The sequence below is a fragment of the Callospermophilus lateralis genome, chromosome 13, assembly GCF_048772815.1.
Source record: "Callospermophilus lateralis isolate mCalLat2 chromosome 13, mCalLat2.hap1, whole genome shotgun sequence".
Lineage (NCBI taxonomy): Eukaryota > Metazoa > Chordata > Mammalia > Rodentia > Sciuridae > Callospermophilus > Callospermophilus lateralis.
The window spans coordinates 79,357,119-79,371,917 of record NC_135317.1 but is presented as its reverse complement, the minus strand read 5'-3'; the positions used below and the strand labels follow the sequence as shown (position 1 = coordinate 79,371,917).

The window sequence follows — 14,799 nt, the reverse complement described above, 5'->3', positions numbered from 1 at the left end:
GTGTGAACCTAAAACTTCAAGCCATGGGAAAAATGAAAATAGATGACCATCTGAAAAATGTGACCCATGCACTGGAACCACAAGTTTTAGAGCTCCTCATTCTTCTGTTGGTCATTTTCATCACATATAGTACATAGCGTGTGAATTGCTAAATAGAGAACATGCCTGAGCCAGCAAATGTGTTTGTGGATCATCAGAGTTTATGAATACAAAGTCATGGAGGACTTTGTATATTTATATATATTTTCTTCTATAATAAGTACATTTTATGAGTTTCCCCAAAATCCAGAAATTCTTCAGAAACGGGGAATATCTACAAAAAAAAGGTACAGGCCTACAAGAAACTAAGAGCTATAAAATGCCAATAGTATTTAGGTAACATGATGAATACATCAGAGAGTCTACTTTTATCATGTAGAGAACTTAATGATTTTTCTTTTAAAATATAATAAGATATACTAGAATATGTGAGGTGACATTACCTGATCTCTATCAGCATGCTATATTAAATCAATAGGGTAGATGTGTGAGGCCCTGGGTACAATTTCCAGCACCATAACAAGCAAAGAATTGATGGGGTATTCATAATCTGAGGTATGAAAAATTTCAGCAGTATTTGTAATATAACTGAATGTAGGTACTATATTTGACTTTCCTTTTTAACTGTTTTTCCATGTGTATTAAGTAGTCAGTAAAGAAAAATCAAGGAGTATAATACAGTGAAGCTATATGTGATTTAATAGTTGATCATTTTTGCACGGAAAGGTATACTTTCTCACACATGTATGCCTGTTCACATGGATGCACACTTCTTCCCCGCCTAAGACAGTGCTTTCAGCATGGTTCTGACTCTGAATGTATACAGTCGCCCAATGCAGCTAAGAAGCCAGCTGTGTTTCTTAATTTCATGAAGCAATAGATAAAACTAGACCATGTTGTAATAGTTGAAAATAGCTCCCTAAAGATGTCTCCAGAACCTGTATTTATGACCAGATAGTTCTCCTATTGATTATGTTATATTTAAGGGCAAAAGTGACCTTAGGTTAGGAGAGCTTTTCCTGGTAAGCCTTATCTAATCATGTGAGTCTCGTAAGGCAAAGAGCTTTCTCAGCCGATGACAAAAGGGGAAGCAAGAATTTGAAGTGTGGAAAGGACTCAGTGCACCATTGCTGGTTTGAAGAGGGAAGGGGCCCAGTGAGAAGGAATGTGGGAGTCCCTGCAAGCAGTGAGCAGCCACCAGCTGACAGCAGCAGAGCGACAGGGACCTGAGACTTACAACTGCAGGAAATTGGATTCTGCTGATAACATGAACTAGTTTGAAAGCAGATCCTTCCCCAGATCTTCCAGATAGAGGCCCATCCTGCAGATGCCTTAATTTCAGCCAACTGAAAACCTGAGCAGGGAAGCCTGCAGAACTGTGCCAGACTTGTGACCTACAAAACTGTGAGATAACAAATGGCTGTTTTAAGACTTGAAGTTTTGCTGGGGATGGTGGCACACGCCTGTAATCCCAGAGGCTTGGGAGGCTGAGGCAGGAAGATCACAAAAAAAAAAATTCAAAGCCAGCCTCAGCACTTAGTGAGGCCCTAAGCAACTTAGCTAGACCCTGTCTCAAAATTAAAAAGATAAAAATTTAGTAGTTGTATCCCTGAGTTCAATGTGGTAATTTATTTTGGCAGCAATAGAAAAATAGTACAATTGAAACCTTGATGATATTTAAGAAAATACCATTAGTTGTGTTTTGTTTTTTTAGATGGGAGAGTGGGGACAATGTAGGCTTCATTTCACTGTCCTCTACTGTCACAACTTGCTTAAATCTTGAAGTTCTTATTCTACCCATTCATGTATTTCTAAATTACGTAAGATCTCCACATAGATTACTGGAATACAGGTTCAATAAGATGGGCTTCAGAGCTAGAATCTCTGCTTGTTTCAACTTCCTGAGAGTCCTGTTGGTGTGAGTTACAAAGGATATTCTTCCTTAAGGGAGAAGGCTGGGAAACTTTTGTCTCTCATAGATGGATAGGTAGGTAGGTAGGTAGATAGATAGGTGAAACCAGAATGATTCTTTTTTTGGGGGGGTCCATATATATATATATTTTTTTACTGATACATTATAGTTGTACATACTGATGGGATTTGTTGTTCAGAATGACTCTTTAAAAGTTAAAAAATTGCTGGGCGTGGTGGCACTAACCTGTAATCCCAGGGGCTCTGGAGGCTGATGCAGGAGGATCCCAAGTTCAAAAATCAGTCTCAGCAATTTAGTAAGGCCCTCAGCAATGTAGTGAGACCCTGTCTCAAAATAAAAAAGGGCTGGAGATGTAGCATGATGGTTAAATGCCCCTGGGTTCAATCCCTGGTACCAAATAAACAATGATGAGAGAAGTTAAAAAATTAGATGATTTTGCAGTTAGCTCAGATGGTGATAAAGGTCTGCAGGTACACTGGCTGTCAGGACCGTCTCTGCTGCAGTCCCATTCCCGTCGTTTACTTGTTCCTCTAGGTCATTAATCTGAGAACCCTGAAGGGAAGGACTGGTTCTCTGTAGGCCATCCCAGAATAGCTCAACTTGTTTCCCCTGGCTCAGCTAGTACACAAAAACATGATAGAAAATGTTCTTTCTGCTTCGTCTCTCTTAGGGAAAATGTAAATAGGAGATTTTTTTCCCATCACCGCGGGGTCAGGCCCTGACTCCAAAGGAACATGAGTTAAACCAGTTTCAGCCTTGGCAGTAGACATGTGACTTGGTCTCATTCCTTTCCCTTGGGCCCAGCTTTCCAGAGCCACAATTTTATTTTAAACTCGGTAAAAGGAGTTTGGCTTTAATTATGTGCCTTCCTGTACTCCTGATAACTTTCAAGCTAAAAGCTTTTGTGGGGATTTTTCTAAGCCAGCCTCTGGTGTTTTGAGGACCCTACACATTTCACAAATCAAAACCAGCCTGGTTCTTGTCCCTTTCTAGGATTGCCCATCTGAATTAATGGTGATCTTCACTGTGTTCTTTTATTAGAAACAGGCCCAAGCAATGGAATTATTATAGGAGTATTTCAAGAGGTATGAAAGGAAGGACCCTGCTTCTTAATTTGGGGGCATTTTGAAAACCATGTTCTATGTAGCTAATCATTTTATTTTATTTTTTTTACATCAACTCTCTGTGTTCATATATTAGTCTCTGAACAGCTTTTAGTGACTTCTGCTCCAGGGTCCCATTCATAATACCTATTGCCCCCACTTAAGCCATTAAAACTAAAAAAGTAATTCCTTCTCTAAACAATTTTTATCTAGTTCAGACACACCAGAGTGTTCATCTTAATGGCCATCATTCATTTGACTTCAGTGGAAAGTAGAGCAAAATGATCTTTAACAAAAGCACTTCTAGAAGTTCTTCCTAACACTTCCTGATTAGATCACATGCATAATACATTTGTGTGTTGTCTGTAAATTGGATAGAAGACTTATGCCTTTTCTAAAATATCTGATGTCATTAAATAGAGATAAGTTATCCAGACCCTAAAGAGTAGACTGAGACTAACTGTTCTGTATTTAAAAGGGAACAAACATGCAGAGAAGGGAGGATGGGGAAATAGGGCCATTTCCAGAACGTAGATAAGAGAAGCCCACATTCCAGTCTCCACAGGGTCAGAGATTTGGCTAGAATGCCTAATCTCTGTGTTCTAGACCTTCTCCATATTTCCTTTCCACTAGGGTGAGCTCGATTAGAACCCTCTTCTCTGGCCAAGCACATTGGCACATGCCTGTAATTACAGTGACTCAAGAAGCTAAAGTAAGAGAATTGCAAGTTTGAGACCAACCTCAGCAACTTAGTGAGACCTTATCTCAAAAAATAAAAAGGGCTAGAGATGTGGCTCAGTGGTAGAGTTCCCTGAGTTTAATCCCCAGTCCTGCAAAAACAAAAGTAAAAACAGTCTTCTCTGGGAAGAACACTATTCTGTGTTCGGCTTGCCTCTTGTGATGTCACTTCTTGGCTCACTGTTCCCCTGAGACCACTTAGGCAAACTCCCAATCCATCTTATCTCTAGATTTACTCAATAGTCTCCCTGCAGGGTTGGCAGTCAACTTCCTATAATGAGAAGCTGTGTCAGTTTTTACGTTTGATCTGTGCTTACTTTGAGTGACAGCTGGATGAAGAGGAAAAATTGAGGTTAAATCTCCTGCGTACCAATTCAGCGACTCTCCTCTTTACCCAGCAAACCCAAATTTCTCTCCTGAATGTTTTTTTTTTTTTTTTTTTTAATCAAACCCTCAGTTATCTTGGGTATCAAGAAACCAAGCAAAACAATAGTTTTGGGAGGTATTCTATCAGTAAAAATCAGGAAGTATGAGCTAAAAACCTAAGCCATTTTATCAGAAGCTGAGGAATTAAACACTAAATCCTGTATCCTTTCAAGCTATCTTGTCTTCCAGCCTATAAAAATATTTTTTTAGGCTAAAAACTCAAAGGAAACCATTTCTTTTACTGTGTGAATACCATCTCCTTTGGAAATTTCAGGGATTTTTCCTTGTTTGAAATAATATTGTTTGTGTTGAGGTAACTGTGTTACCTCTACTGCATCCTCAATAATCTCTGAGGTTTAGGTTTATATGCTCTCCTTTAATTGGATGAACCTTCCCAGGTCATTGTTAAGACTAGCCCTAGAAGACAATAAAAAGGGGGAAAAAAAAGGAAAAGAAAAACAATCCCAAGGTTTCCACATTGCTCCAAAAGTCAGGTAGAAGCTGGAGGATACTGTTAGGGGTGGTGAGGAAAGGTCGAGGATTAGCTTGGAAGCTCTCTTTTCTCTGATGTCTGGATTTAGGTGAATTGTCTACTGCTTTGTCTATTGGATTACTCATCACCTGCACATTTTTATAAAAGGTCACCCAAAGAGTAATTGATGACAAGGAATCTTAACATGTCCAAAAAGATGGTAACAGACTGTGATATTTGCTTTTAGTTTCTCCTGGCAGGTAGAAGTGCGAGTGTCATTCATCAGGCTCCTGATGGCTATCTGTAGGGAACATGTACAGGAAGCCTGGAGGGGCAGGAATTGGTGTGGCAGTCACAAGTGTGAACACCACAGTGTTACCTTTCTCCACATGTTCTCATCTGTGGAAAAATTAACTTCAGCTGCTTGAAAACCCTGTAGAATCTGCCTCTTAATATCCAGGGGACTGTGGGCTTTCTCTGGTTGTCTCTTGAATAGTGATTACCTGTCTTTTGTGTTTTTCAGTTTTTAAGAATTTGCGTTTTTTTGTCACCCTCCTCAGTAGAGGCTATACAGTACACACAGCCACACTATATATTCACATATCTGTCTAAGAACTTTCTTGGGTGTGATGCCAGGGCATAAAGAACCTCATTGTACTTCTAGAACATTCTAAATGAAAAAGGTGAATTACATGTTATTCTTCAGTTAATCAATGGAAATGATTCCCATGCTTTGATACATGTAGTAGCCAAGATCCATACCTGGTTTTTAAAACATCCTAATTTCCTCTATTTTAATAAGGAAAAAAACTCATTTCTTTATTATAGAGGCAGTTGCCAGAGTCTACACAGCAAAATTTAAATCTAAAAATATTGTTAAATCTTATCCAACAAATAAGGTATTTACAAAGAAGAAACTGGATGGAGACAAGAAAGAAAGAAAGAAAGAAAGATATTTTCATGTGAGGGCCCACATTTCAGGAAAAACAAAGCCAGAAACCAGACCTGATTTAATTGTAAGAAAGTTAAGCAGGCCTCAGTCTGTGCACATCGTATGGAAATAGGCTTATATTTCAGTAGGATGAGGAAAAAGAAAACACAAAGCAGACGAGTTTTATTTTTAAATGAGTCGCTTTTTCCATACCCAAGAGAATATGTGGGAAGTTCATCTTTGGAGAGACTATCCAGAATGGGTCTCCTGAATGCATGATGTCATTTGAAGGCTCTTATGCCCAGAAGCAGCAAGAGAAATTAAATGTTTTCCTAAATTATTGTTTCATTTGGTTGTATGTGAGCTCAATTTCCTAGATTAAAGGGCGGGCCATAAGATAACAGTGGTAACCGCTGGGCTCCCACTAAGAAGACTTCCAGAAATAAATGAGTTCCGAAATGATGTTAGAGAAATACATACACTATCTTATTCACAGTTAGTACCCGTGGGGCCAGAGCATGATGGGTGCTTGATAAACTGAATGGAACTGAGTTCTTCATATTTCTGAATGTGATGGCCTTGGCCTGTCCTGAGTTCTAATTTCTACTCTGACATCATCTAGCCAAGAGACCTTGGGCAAGTTATCACTCTGATAGTAAAATTAAATATGATAATTATGAGGAAATATACTCTTAAAATATCAGCTCCTCCCACTTTCCTTCTCTTCATTTTTAAGTTGTCAGGATGCTATATTGACTATTAATGCTGGTTAGAGTAGTAAGTTAACTTCTTTCCCCACAACCTCTCCAGGGCCCTGTATGCAGTTGGCTCTTAAATACATCAGCTTCTTGGCATTTGCTAGTATGAAGTTCAGTCTCAGTTACACACAGGTATTTGACATATCACCATTTACAGGTTTCCTAGGCTGTGAGTTTTAATCCACACAGGTCCTGTAAGGCTGATCTTACAAGGTTAGTGAGTGTACATGCCAACACCCCAGCTTCTCAGGTTCACTCCAATACTCTTGAAGCCTTTTTATATATTAAGTAATTCTTTTTTGTAGCAGAAATTGAACCCAGAGCCACTTACCTTAGAGCTACATCTCTAGCCCTTTTTATTTTTTGAGACAGAATCTTGCTAAAGTTGCCCAGTCCAGCCTGGAACTTGCAATCTTCCTTTCTGCCTAAGCCTTCTGAGGAGCTGGGATTACAGGCATGCACCACCATACTCAGCTTATATATAAAGTAATTCTTGAGAGATAATTAAAATTTAGTTTCTTTTAGGACTGGGGATGTAGCTCAGTAATATAGCACTTGCTTAATGTGGATAAGGCCTTGGGTTTGATCCCTAGCGCCACCAAAAAAAAAAAAAGGAAAAACAATAGCTGCCTCTTTGGGTAGGGGAGCCTTCAAGTAAGAGGAAAAAAACTTTGGATAATGTTGACAAAAAAATAGTCATTGGTAGTGTGGGATATGCATTGAGAGTATGGGATATGACTCTCCCTGAAGATCAGGTACAAATGTATAATTACAGGAGAGGAAAAGTGTCAGGAATTTCAGATTTCTAAATTTCAGGATTCTCCAAGAACTCCAAGTGTATGAGGACATTAAATATATACTATATACTTTTTTAAAAATGATTTTCTCATCTCAAATGGGACATGTCTCCACCTTAAAAAAATAAATAAACAAACATATGTTCAGTCCAGTGGTGTTTAACCAGAGCTATGCCACAGAATCATCTTGGGTACTTGTTAAAAAATACATACAGGGCATCTGGCATGATTGTACATGCCTATAATTCCAGCTACTCAGAAGGATTGCAGGTTTGAGGCCAGCCTGGAAACTTAGACCCTATCTCAAAATAAGATTTTAAGGAAGCCTTTTCAGTGGTAGAGTGCTTGCCCAGCACACATGAGGCACTGGGTTCAATTCCCAATATGGTGTTGGGGGGATAGGAAGATTCCACTCCAAACCTACTAAAAGAGAATCTCCAGGATTTAGATTAGGATGAAAAAGTGTACAAGGGGCTGGGGTTATGGCTCAGTGTTGGAGCGCTTGCCTCACACATGTGAGGCACTAGGTTCAATCCTCAGCACCACATAAAATAAATAAATAAAATAAAGGTTATTGTGTCCATCTCCAAATCAGTGCCACTGAGTAACTCTTCAGTAGTTCAAGGATTTATTATTAGTTTTGTGAAATTTTTGTCACATTTCTGCATCTCTTCTTTCTTCTTTTATCTATCCTGGGAGTTTTTGGTATTCCTTAACACCTCAAAAGAGGAAATAAATAAATACATTCAAATCAAGTAAGTGTTTATTTGCCTGAGTTCTTAAAAAAAAGTGAAGGGATAGGAGGGGAAAAGCCATCTATGATAAAAATAAATAAATAAATGAGAATCACAGACATAGTCACTTTTTGTTGGTTTAGTTACAGTGACCAAGATCATAGTTTACATATTAAACTCCTTCCTTCTGAGTCCTCAAAGTACTTTCTTTCTTTTTTTTTTTTTTTTTTTTTTTTTAACCAGCATTCTAGAGACTAGGATGGAACTCTTCTTCCCTTTCTAATTTTCTCACTTATCTACCTTCACTATAGATCTAGGTGAAAACCAGAAAACTGTCCCAAGTTTAACATTTATAAATTTATTCTGGGAAGGTTTGGTGGTCTGCAAACTGAAAGAAATTAACAGTCTGAATATTGAGATTAGAAATTATCAAAAATGTCACACAGAAAATCAGTGATAGCCACTCCTAAAACACTGGTTGGCTGGCTTATTGGTGGGGAGGGGGTGTCAATTTTTGATCATTTTACATTTTGCTGACTTCTAGTTTAAAAAGATACTATGTCCCTGCTGAGAGCAGGGGCACATGCCCATAATCTCAGCAACTTGAGAAGACTGAGGTGGGAGAATCACTGGTTTGAGGTCAAACTGGGCAATTTAGTGAGATGCTGTCTCAGAATGAAATAAAAATGAATAGCTCAGTGATAGAGTACCGCTGGGTTCAACCCTAGCCCTGAAAAGAAAAAAAGATGCTATATCCCTAAGCCTCAGGTCTGCTGAGTCATGGAATACCAAATGTGAGCTTGAGCTAAGTAGCCTTTTGTGCAGTTGGTTGAATTGCTTTTCTTAAATTGCAACCCTATCTCCAGCTGTGAAGTGAGACATCTGATTTGAAAAAATGCATTTATAAATGGAAATAAAAATAAGTCCCCTTGCTAATGCTGTTTTCTTTTTTTTTTTTTTTTATTGTTTTTGTTTTTGTTTCCTTTCTCTAGCATGAAAGACTTTCTAGGTAAGAACCCTCTCTGTTTTATATGCATGTTTAATAATTATGAGTAAATATATGTCTAATTAAATTTAGATTTATATAGTGGTCTAGTAATTTCCCTACATCATTTTCTTCTTTTTCATTTCCACATCCACCACAATAATTTCTAACGTTTATTATTTCCTGCCAAAGTAATAGAACAGCTTTCAGTTCGCCTTCCTGCCACCAGTCTCATTTTTCCAATTCACCTTGTGTACTACCACTAGTTAATTTCCTAAAGCCTGTACCAGGCACTGTGCTAGGCAGTAGGGAAACAATACAAATAAGACAATATCCTTACCTACAATTAGCTTACAAACCACTGGAGAGACAGATGATTTCAATAGAATGTAGAAAATGCCATTTAGAAGTATGGTCAGGTAATGTGAGAGTAAAAAAAAAAAAAAAAAAAAAAGAGGCAGTTAACTTAATCTGGTGGTGTAGGGAAGGCTTCATTGCATAGTGGAAACCTGAACGGAGATAGATGCCGTCACTAACAGTGAGTCCAGCTTTATCCCTTGTGTCTAAATGGTGCTCAGCAGCAGTTTTTCAAATTAACTAAAAGACCTGTTTTGCAGTTGCAGAAACATTAAGGGAAGGTATCCATTTAGAGGATGATCCTCTGAAATTTTTCAACTAATAAGAAGGTTATAAAAACTGATCTTGCTAGCCAAGTGCAAAGTTGTATGCCTATAATCCCAGCAACTCAGGAGACTGAGTCAAGAGGATGGCAAGTTTGAGGTTAATCTCAGCAATTTAGTGAGATAATCAACAGCTTAGCAAGACCCTGTCTCAAAATATAAACATTTTAAAAAGGACTAAAAATGTAGATCAGTGGTAAAGTGCTCCTGGTTTTAATCCCCAGCACCAAAAAAATAATAATAAACCAAAAACTGATCTTTTGGAAGAAGAAAATAATAGCAATTATGGAGATACACATTTGAATCTCTCCTTTCCACTATTCCTCTGATGGAGAAATTAAGAAGAGACTGGGGGAAGATGTAGACATAAGACAACACAGGGCAAATGAATCTTCTCATAATTTGCTTGGTGATGGAGCTGGTTCTCCCTTAATGTATGCTAAGTTTTATGTATATTCTTTTTTTGCTCGCCCTCTCACCAGCACCAGCTAAGGATAAGTAATTTACTTCTAACCTAGCAGAAGCTTACTCAGCTTTACAGAATTGGTAGAGTGGCATTTTGTCATGGTATTTTGTTATAGTTAATCTTTTATGAACTCTGTTGTGTTATTAATAGCCATTCATGAAAGGAGACTTTGCCTATAGATTTCAAATGTGCTATGAAATTGCAATGATTGGAACAGTGAGGTACCGGTCTAAAAATAAACAAAGATGTGATGGAACACAATCCATAATCCCCACAAAGTCGTGTGTATGAGGTGGCTTTTCATCTCATTGGGGAAACAATTATTCATTAAGTGATCATTGAGATAATTGACTATTTGGGAACTATATCTTTCCTGCCCCCCAAAAAAAACAATTTCAGATGGGTTATAATTTTTTAGAGAAAACTTTCCAACAAAAAAAGTAAAATATTTTATAGTTTTATATAGGAAAGACCTTCCTAAGCATTATATGATAAAAGTAAAAATTGGCAAATATAATCGCGTAAAATTTTAAATCTCTGCAGTGAAAGACACTATAGAAACAAAAAGCAAAATAGAAAAAAAAAATTTAAGCTATGTTAGTTGTAAAAACCCTACCATGTTGGAGGCTCCACCAATAACAAGAAGATGATGAAGATTCTGCTAAATAAAGACCACAAAGTGGGTAATTCCAAAACAAAGAAGATGAATAACCAAAAATATTGAACCTCCCGAATATTAAAATCAGTTCCTCAAGAGACTGAGGCCAGAGGATCACAACTTTGAGGCCAGTCTGGGCCAGAACAAACAATATGTGGCTATCAATTAAAGATTAATTAAATTATCAGAAAACCATGGAAAGGACTATGCAGTCATTTTTATGAGACAAATTTATTTTTACTTAGATGATGCTCACAATCATAATAATAAGTGTAGGAAGGAAGAGGAATTAGACAATAAGCAGTATCTAATTTTATTTACAGAAATATATATTTTAACATATTTTTGTGTTGACATCCTGCAAGGAGATGAACTAGACTGTTAATAGTGGTTATTCCTTGGGCAAAATTATGGGGTAGATACTTTGGTAATATATTTTTTTAATTTTTAATTTTTTTTTAAAGAATTTAACCTTTATCTCAGTTGTTGTTTTCTGTATGGTGCTGAGGATTGAACCCAGGGCCTCACTCACCAGTGCTAGAAAAGTGCTCTGCTGCTGAGCCACAACCCCAGGCCCCTTTGGTATTACTTTTAATGTATTGCTTTTATAGTAAAAAGAAGTCAATACAAAGATTTCTATTAACGAAAGAAATAAAAAGAATGTTATAAAGAAAAGTGACCATTATTGTCCTTAGGAGCTAATTACTTTGCCTCTCCCCTCTCTGTCCTCAACCTTATTGCTTTTCTGCCTTTTCTAATACTTAATGCTTATTTCAGCTACCCCATCCCTAGATTTGACAGTAGATACCACAGAAACATCAGATGCAAGTCCCACAGCTGTGAAGCTTCAAACTGTCCCAATTCAGGGCCGTAGAGCTCTGCAGGGCTGCTTTGTCCAGAGCACTTTCATGTGTGACACATTCTAGTTTGCAATAAGCAAAGTTCAGGAGAATATAAACCAGTATTTAGGATCAGTTCAATAATTATACACTTTAACCATAATTAGCTGACTTCCTCTAACGAACTTACCAATACTGGGAATAAAACCACTCTTGGAAGTTCAGTTTCTGGAAGGTATAAGAATCTTGGTTATAGATATAAAAGTATTGATATAGAATACAGAAAAGAGGGTCAGAAAGTAGCTGTTTGGCCATCGGGTAGCACCCTGGAATGTTTGGGATTCCAGCCAACCTCAGTGCACTGGTGAAGTACAGGTATCGTGCCCTGCAGGCCATCCTCCTCCATTCAGCCTCCAGGTCAGTCTCCACATGTTTCTGATTCAACGACAATTAATTGTAATCATTTTCCAAGAGCCATTGAGATCCAAGAAACTTTTGCTTTTAAAAGCACACTTTTCAGGGAAGCTGTTCAACCCCAAACTAATTTGAAAAGCTCCAAGATTTAAGTCAGCACATGTGTCCAAACCACCAATTTTTCAAGTAAGCTCCATTCTTGGCAAATGACAGCCTCCCTCCTTAAGCTCCACATGGATACAGTGTAGCCATGAGATCCAGGAATGCTCTCTGAGAGATTCAAGGAAGGAATGTCATGCGTCATTTTTGGCCTCCCCTCACAAATATCTTAGAAAAAGTACAGACTACTCCTGAACTCTATCTTCCCCTCACTACTTTGTTCTCAAAAGTACTTTTTACCTTTCACATTACATCTTATAGGTTGGAATCAGGAGGTGGTAACCCTACGACCAGTGATTCTTATGGTGACCGAGCCTCAGCAAGAGCCCGTCGGGAAGCCCGGGAGGCTCGTCTAGCCAGCCTGACCAGCCGTGTGGAAGAGGACAGCAACAGGGATTATAAAAAAGTAAGGTCGTTTTTCAATTTTCCTGTTCTTGGGTTACAACATATAAATAGCCTTTTCCCCCAGGATAGAAAAAGGAGCGCAGTTGTGAGTAAGCAGGGAAAAGGACACTTAAGTAACAACTCCTTGCTTGCAGTCTTCTTTGTTTGCTTTACCTCTCCACCAGCTAAATAAAGACCTTTAAATTGTTTTTATTGCAGTAAGTTTTTGCCTAGAGTCAGATATTTACATATGTGGGGAAAAGTAAGAAAATAAGAATTGTAAGAATAAAAAATTATAGTTCTGTCTAAACCTGAGACTCATGTGGTGGACTTATTTTTAATAAACATGTGCTTTTAATAAGATCCTGTGAATATCAGCTAAATACTTCTTGGTGTTAGTTTTTTTAAAAACCCTCATCATTATCATCATTGTCTGGGCTTGGAAAGGATTCGAATCACTTTAATAGTCCATTTCCTTTTGTCTTGCTACCTAGCTCCAGGAGTAGGCTTTGAAAACTTTCCCTTTCAAGCACTTGAGGTACCAGGAAAAAACATTTTGGTCAAAGAAATTCTTCTTTGTTGATGTTTTTATTAAGTAGAACTTGACAAAAATCACCCTAGGCCAGTTACAAAACTAATCTCTTTGGTATGAGAAGCCACACTTTTAAGCAATGTCAGTACTACATAGGAGAAAATGGATGACTGGGGTTTTTTCCCCCAAGATTAACATTATTGAAATTGGAGCATCATTCTCTGTGTTCTGCATGTGAGATCATCACCTCCAAGAAGCCAGAGAGCAGTGGCTGTGAATGTGCCCTGATCCCCACACTTAGTCATCTTCTGCCCCTAGGGTACTGTCTTGGCTTGAAACAGAGAGCCCCAGACATTCTCATGTGATCAAACTGTGTGGGTTCTGATTCTGGGAAGCCCCACCCTAGTGACCTGACTCTGCTTCCGCCTCCCCAGCTCTACGAGAGTGCCCTGACTGAAAACCAAAAACTGAAAACCAAACTTCAGGAGGCCCAGCTAGAGCTAGCAGATATAAAATCCAAGCTTGAGAAGATGGCCCAGGTAAGGAGAGGAAGAATAAAGAAGATGGGGAGACAGGGATTGATATTAGCAGACAACCTGGACTAGAGACTTAAGGGGCAGGACATGAGATGGAGTCAAAATCAGGCCTCATCAGAGGCAGTGAAATGGAGTTCCCTTGGATTCTAAATTTAGTTTAGGATTCAGTCAGTGTTTAACTTAAAATTGAGAACTGATAGTTCAGTGACAACTTCTGATGGTCTAAATGCTAATAATTAATTAATATTATCTAATTAGTTCTCAGTAGAAAAGCATAAACTAGCACAGCACAGTCAGTCCTAGACAGCTTCTTCTGTCTTGTTCCTCGTGTTTCAGTGCAGCTCATTTGCACATCACCTTTTGGAGAGGGATCTGCAAGACACTATACCCGAGTACAGAAAGGTAGCAAATTGGGCCTAGAAACAAGAGTGACTTGCTTAGGTTATGTAGCACATCAGGGGAAGAAGAGCTTCTGGAACCCAGGATTAGGTCCTGATGTAAAGATTCCATCCTGCAACGATTCCTTCCTGTCTCCCCAGGCTACACCCTCCTTCAGCTAGAAATAAAGAGCTGGTAGGCGGGAAGGCAAGGATATCCATTTCCTCTCACTGCTGTACCTGATTTTATTAGATGATGCATTAGAGGGTGGTAGAGGTAATGACCTCATCACTAGTGAAATAAACCCTGCAGCTGAGAGCTAGAGCAAGTACTGTCTTAGGTTACTGCAGAGTTAACCGGAAACCTTTTGAGTTTTAGAGGTAATGACCTCATCACTAGTGAAATAAACCCTGCAGCTGAGAGCTAGAGCAAGTACTGTCTTAGGTTACTGCAGAGTTAACCGGAAACCTTTTGAGTTTTAGACCCCAGATGCCTAGGGACTAAGAATTTGAAAAGCCGATCTGAGGTAAAAATGACTCTTTACAAGGAGAGTGTGAAATGAAAACCAGAGGTGGCTAGTCAATCTGGTAATTTGATACGATCCAAAAGTAAGACTAAAATATAGAGTTGAATAGTCCCAAACTGTGGGGTTTGGTGGGGTAGTCAAATACCCTCTGAACGCATCCCTCTGGCACAGGATGAGCAAGAGGCACCAGCATGTAGAAGATAGTGCTACAAAACTGTGTGGGATCCCAGCAAGACAGCTAGGACAGCCACACTGACCAGAAAAGGGCTTAGCCAGGCTCAAAATAGTTGGCCTGTCCTGAGAGCTGCCTC

The 14,799-nt window shown here is 38.6% G+C and overlaps 1 protein-coding gene across 10 annotated transcripts in view; it reads left to right on the top strand.

Annotated features, from left to right (window-relative positions):
• The window catches only part of Ppp1r12b (protein phosphatase 1 regulatory subunit 12B), a 205,910-nt gene that overhangs the window by 169,693 nt on the left and 21,418 nt on the right, over positions 1-14,799 (top strand). For all 10 annotated transcript variants that reach the window (XM_076832223.1, XM_076832219.1, XM_076832228.1 and 7 more), the window contains 3 exons: positions 8,924-8,940; positions 12,394-12,538; positions 13,483-13,587. In XM_076832223.1, the coding sequence (XP_076688338.1) occupies positions 8,924-8,940; positions 12,394-12,538; positions 13,483-13,587 (267 nt within the window). The remainder of the gene's footprint in view (positions 1-8,923; positions 8,941-12,393; positions 12,539-13,482; positions 13,588-14,799) is intronic.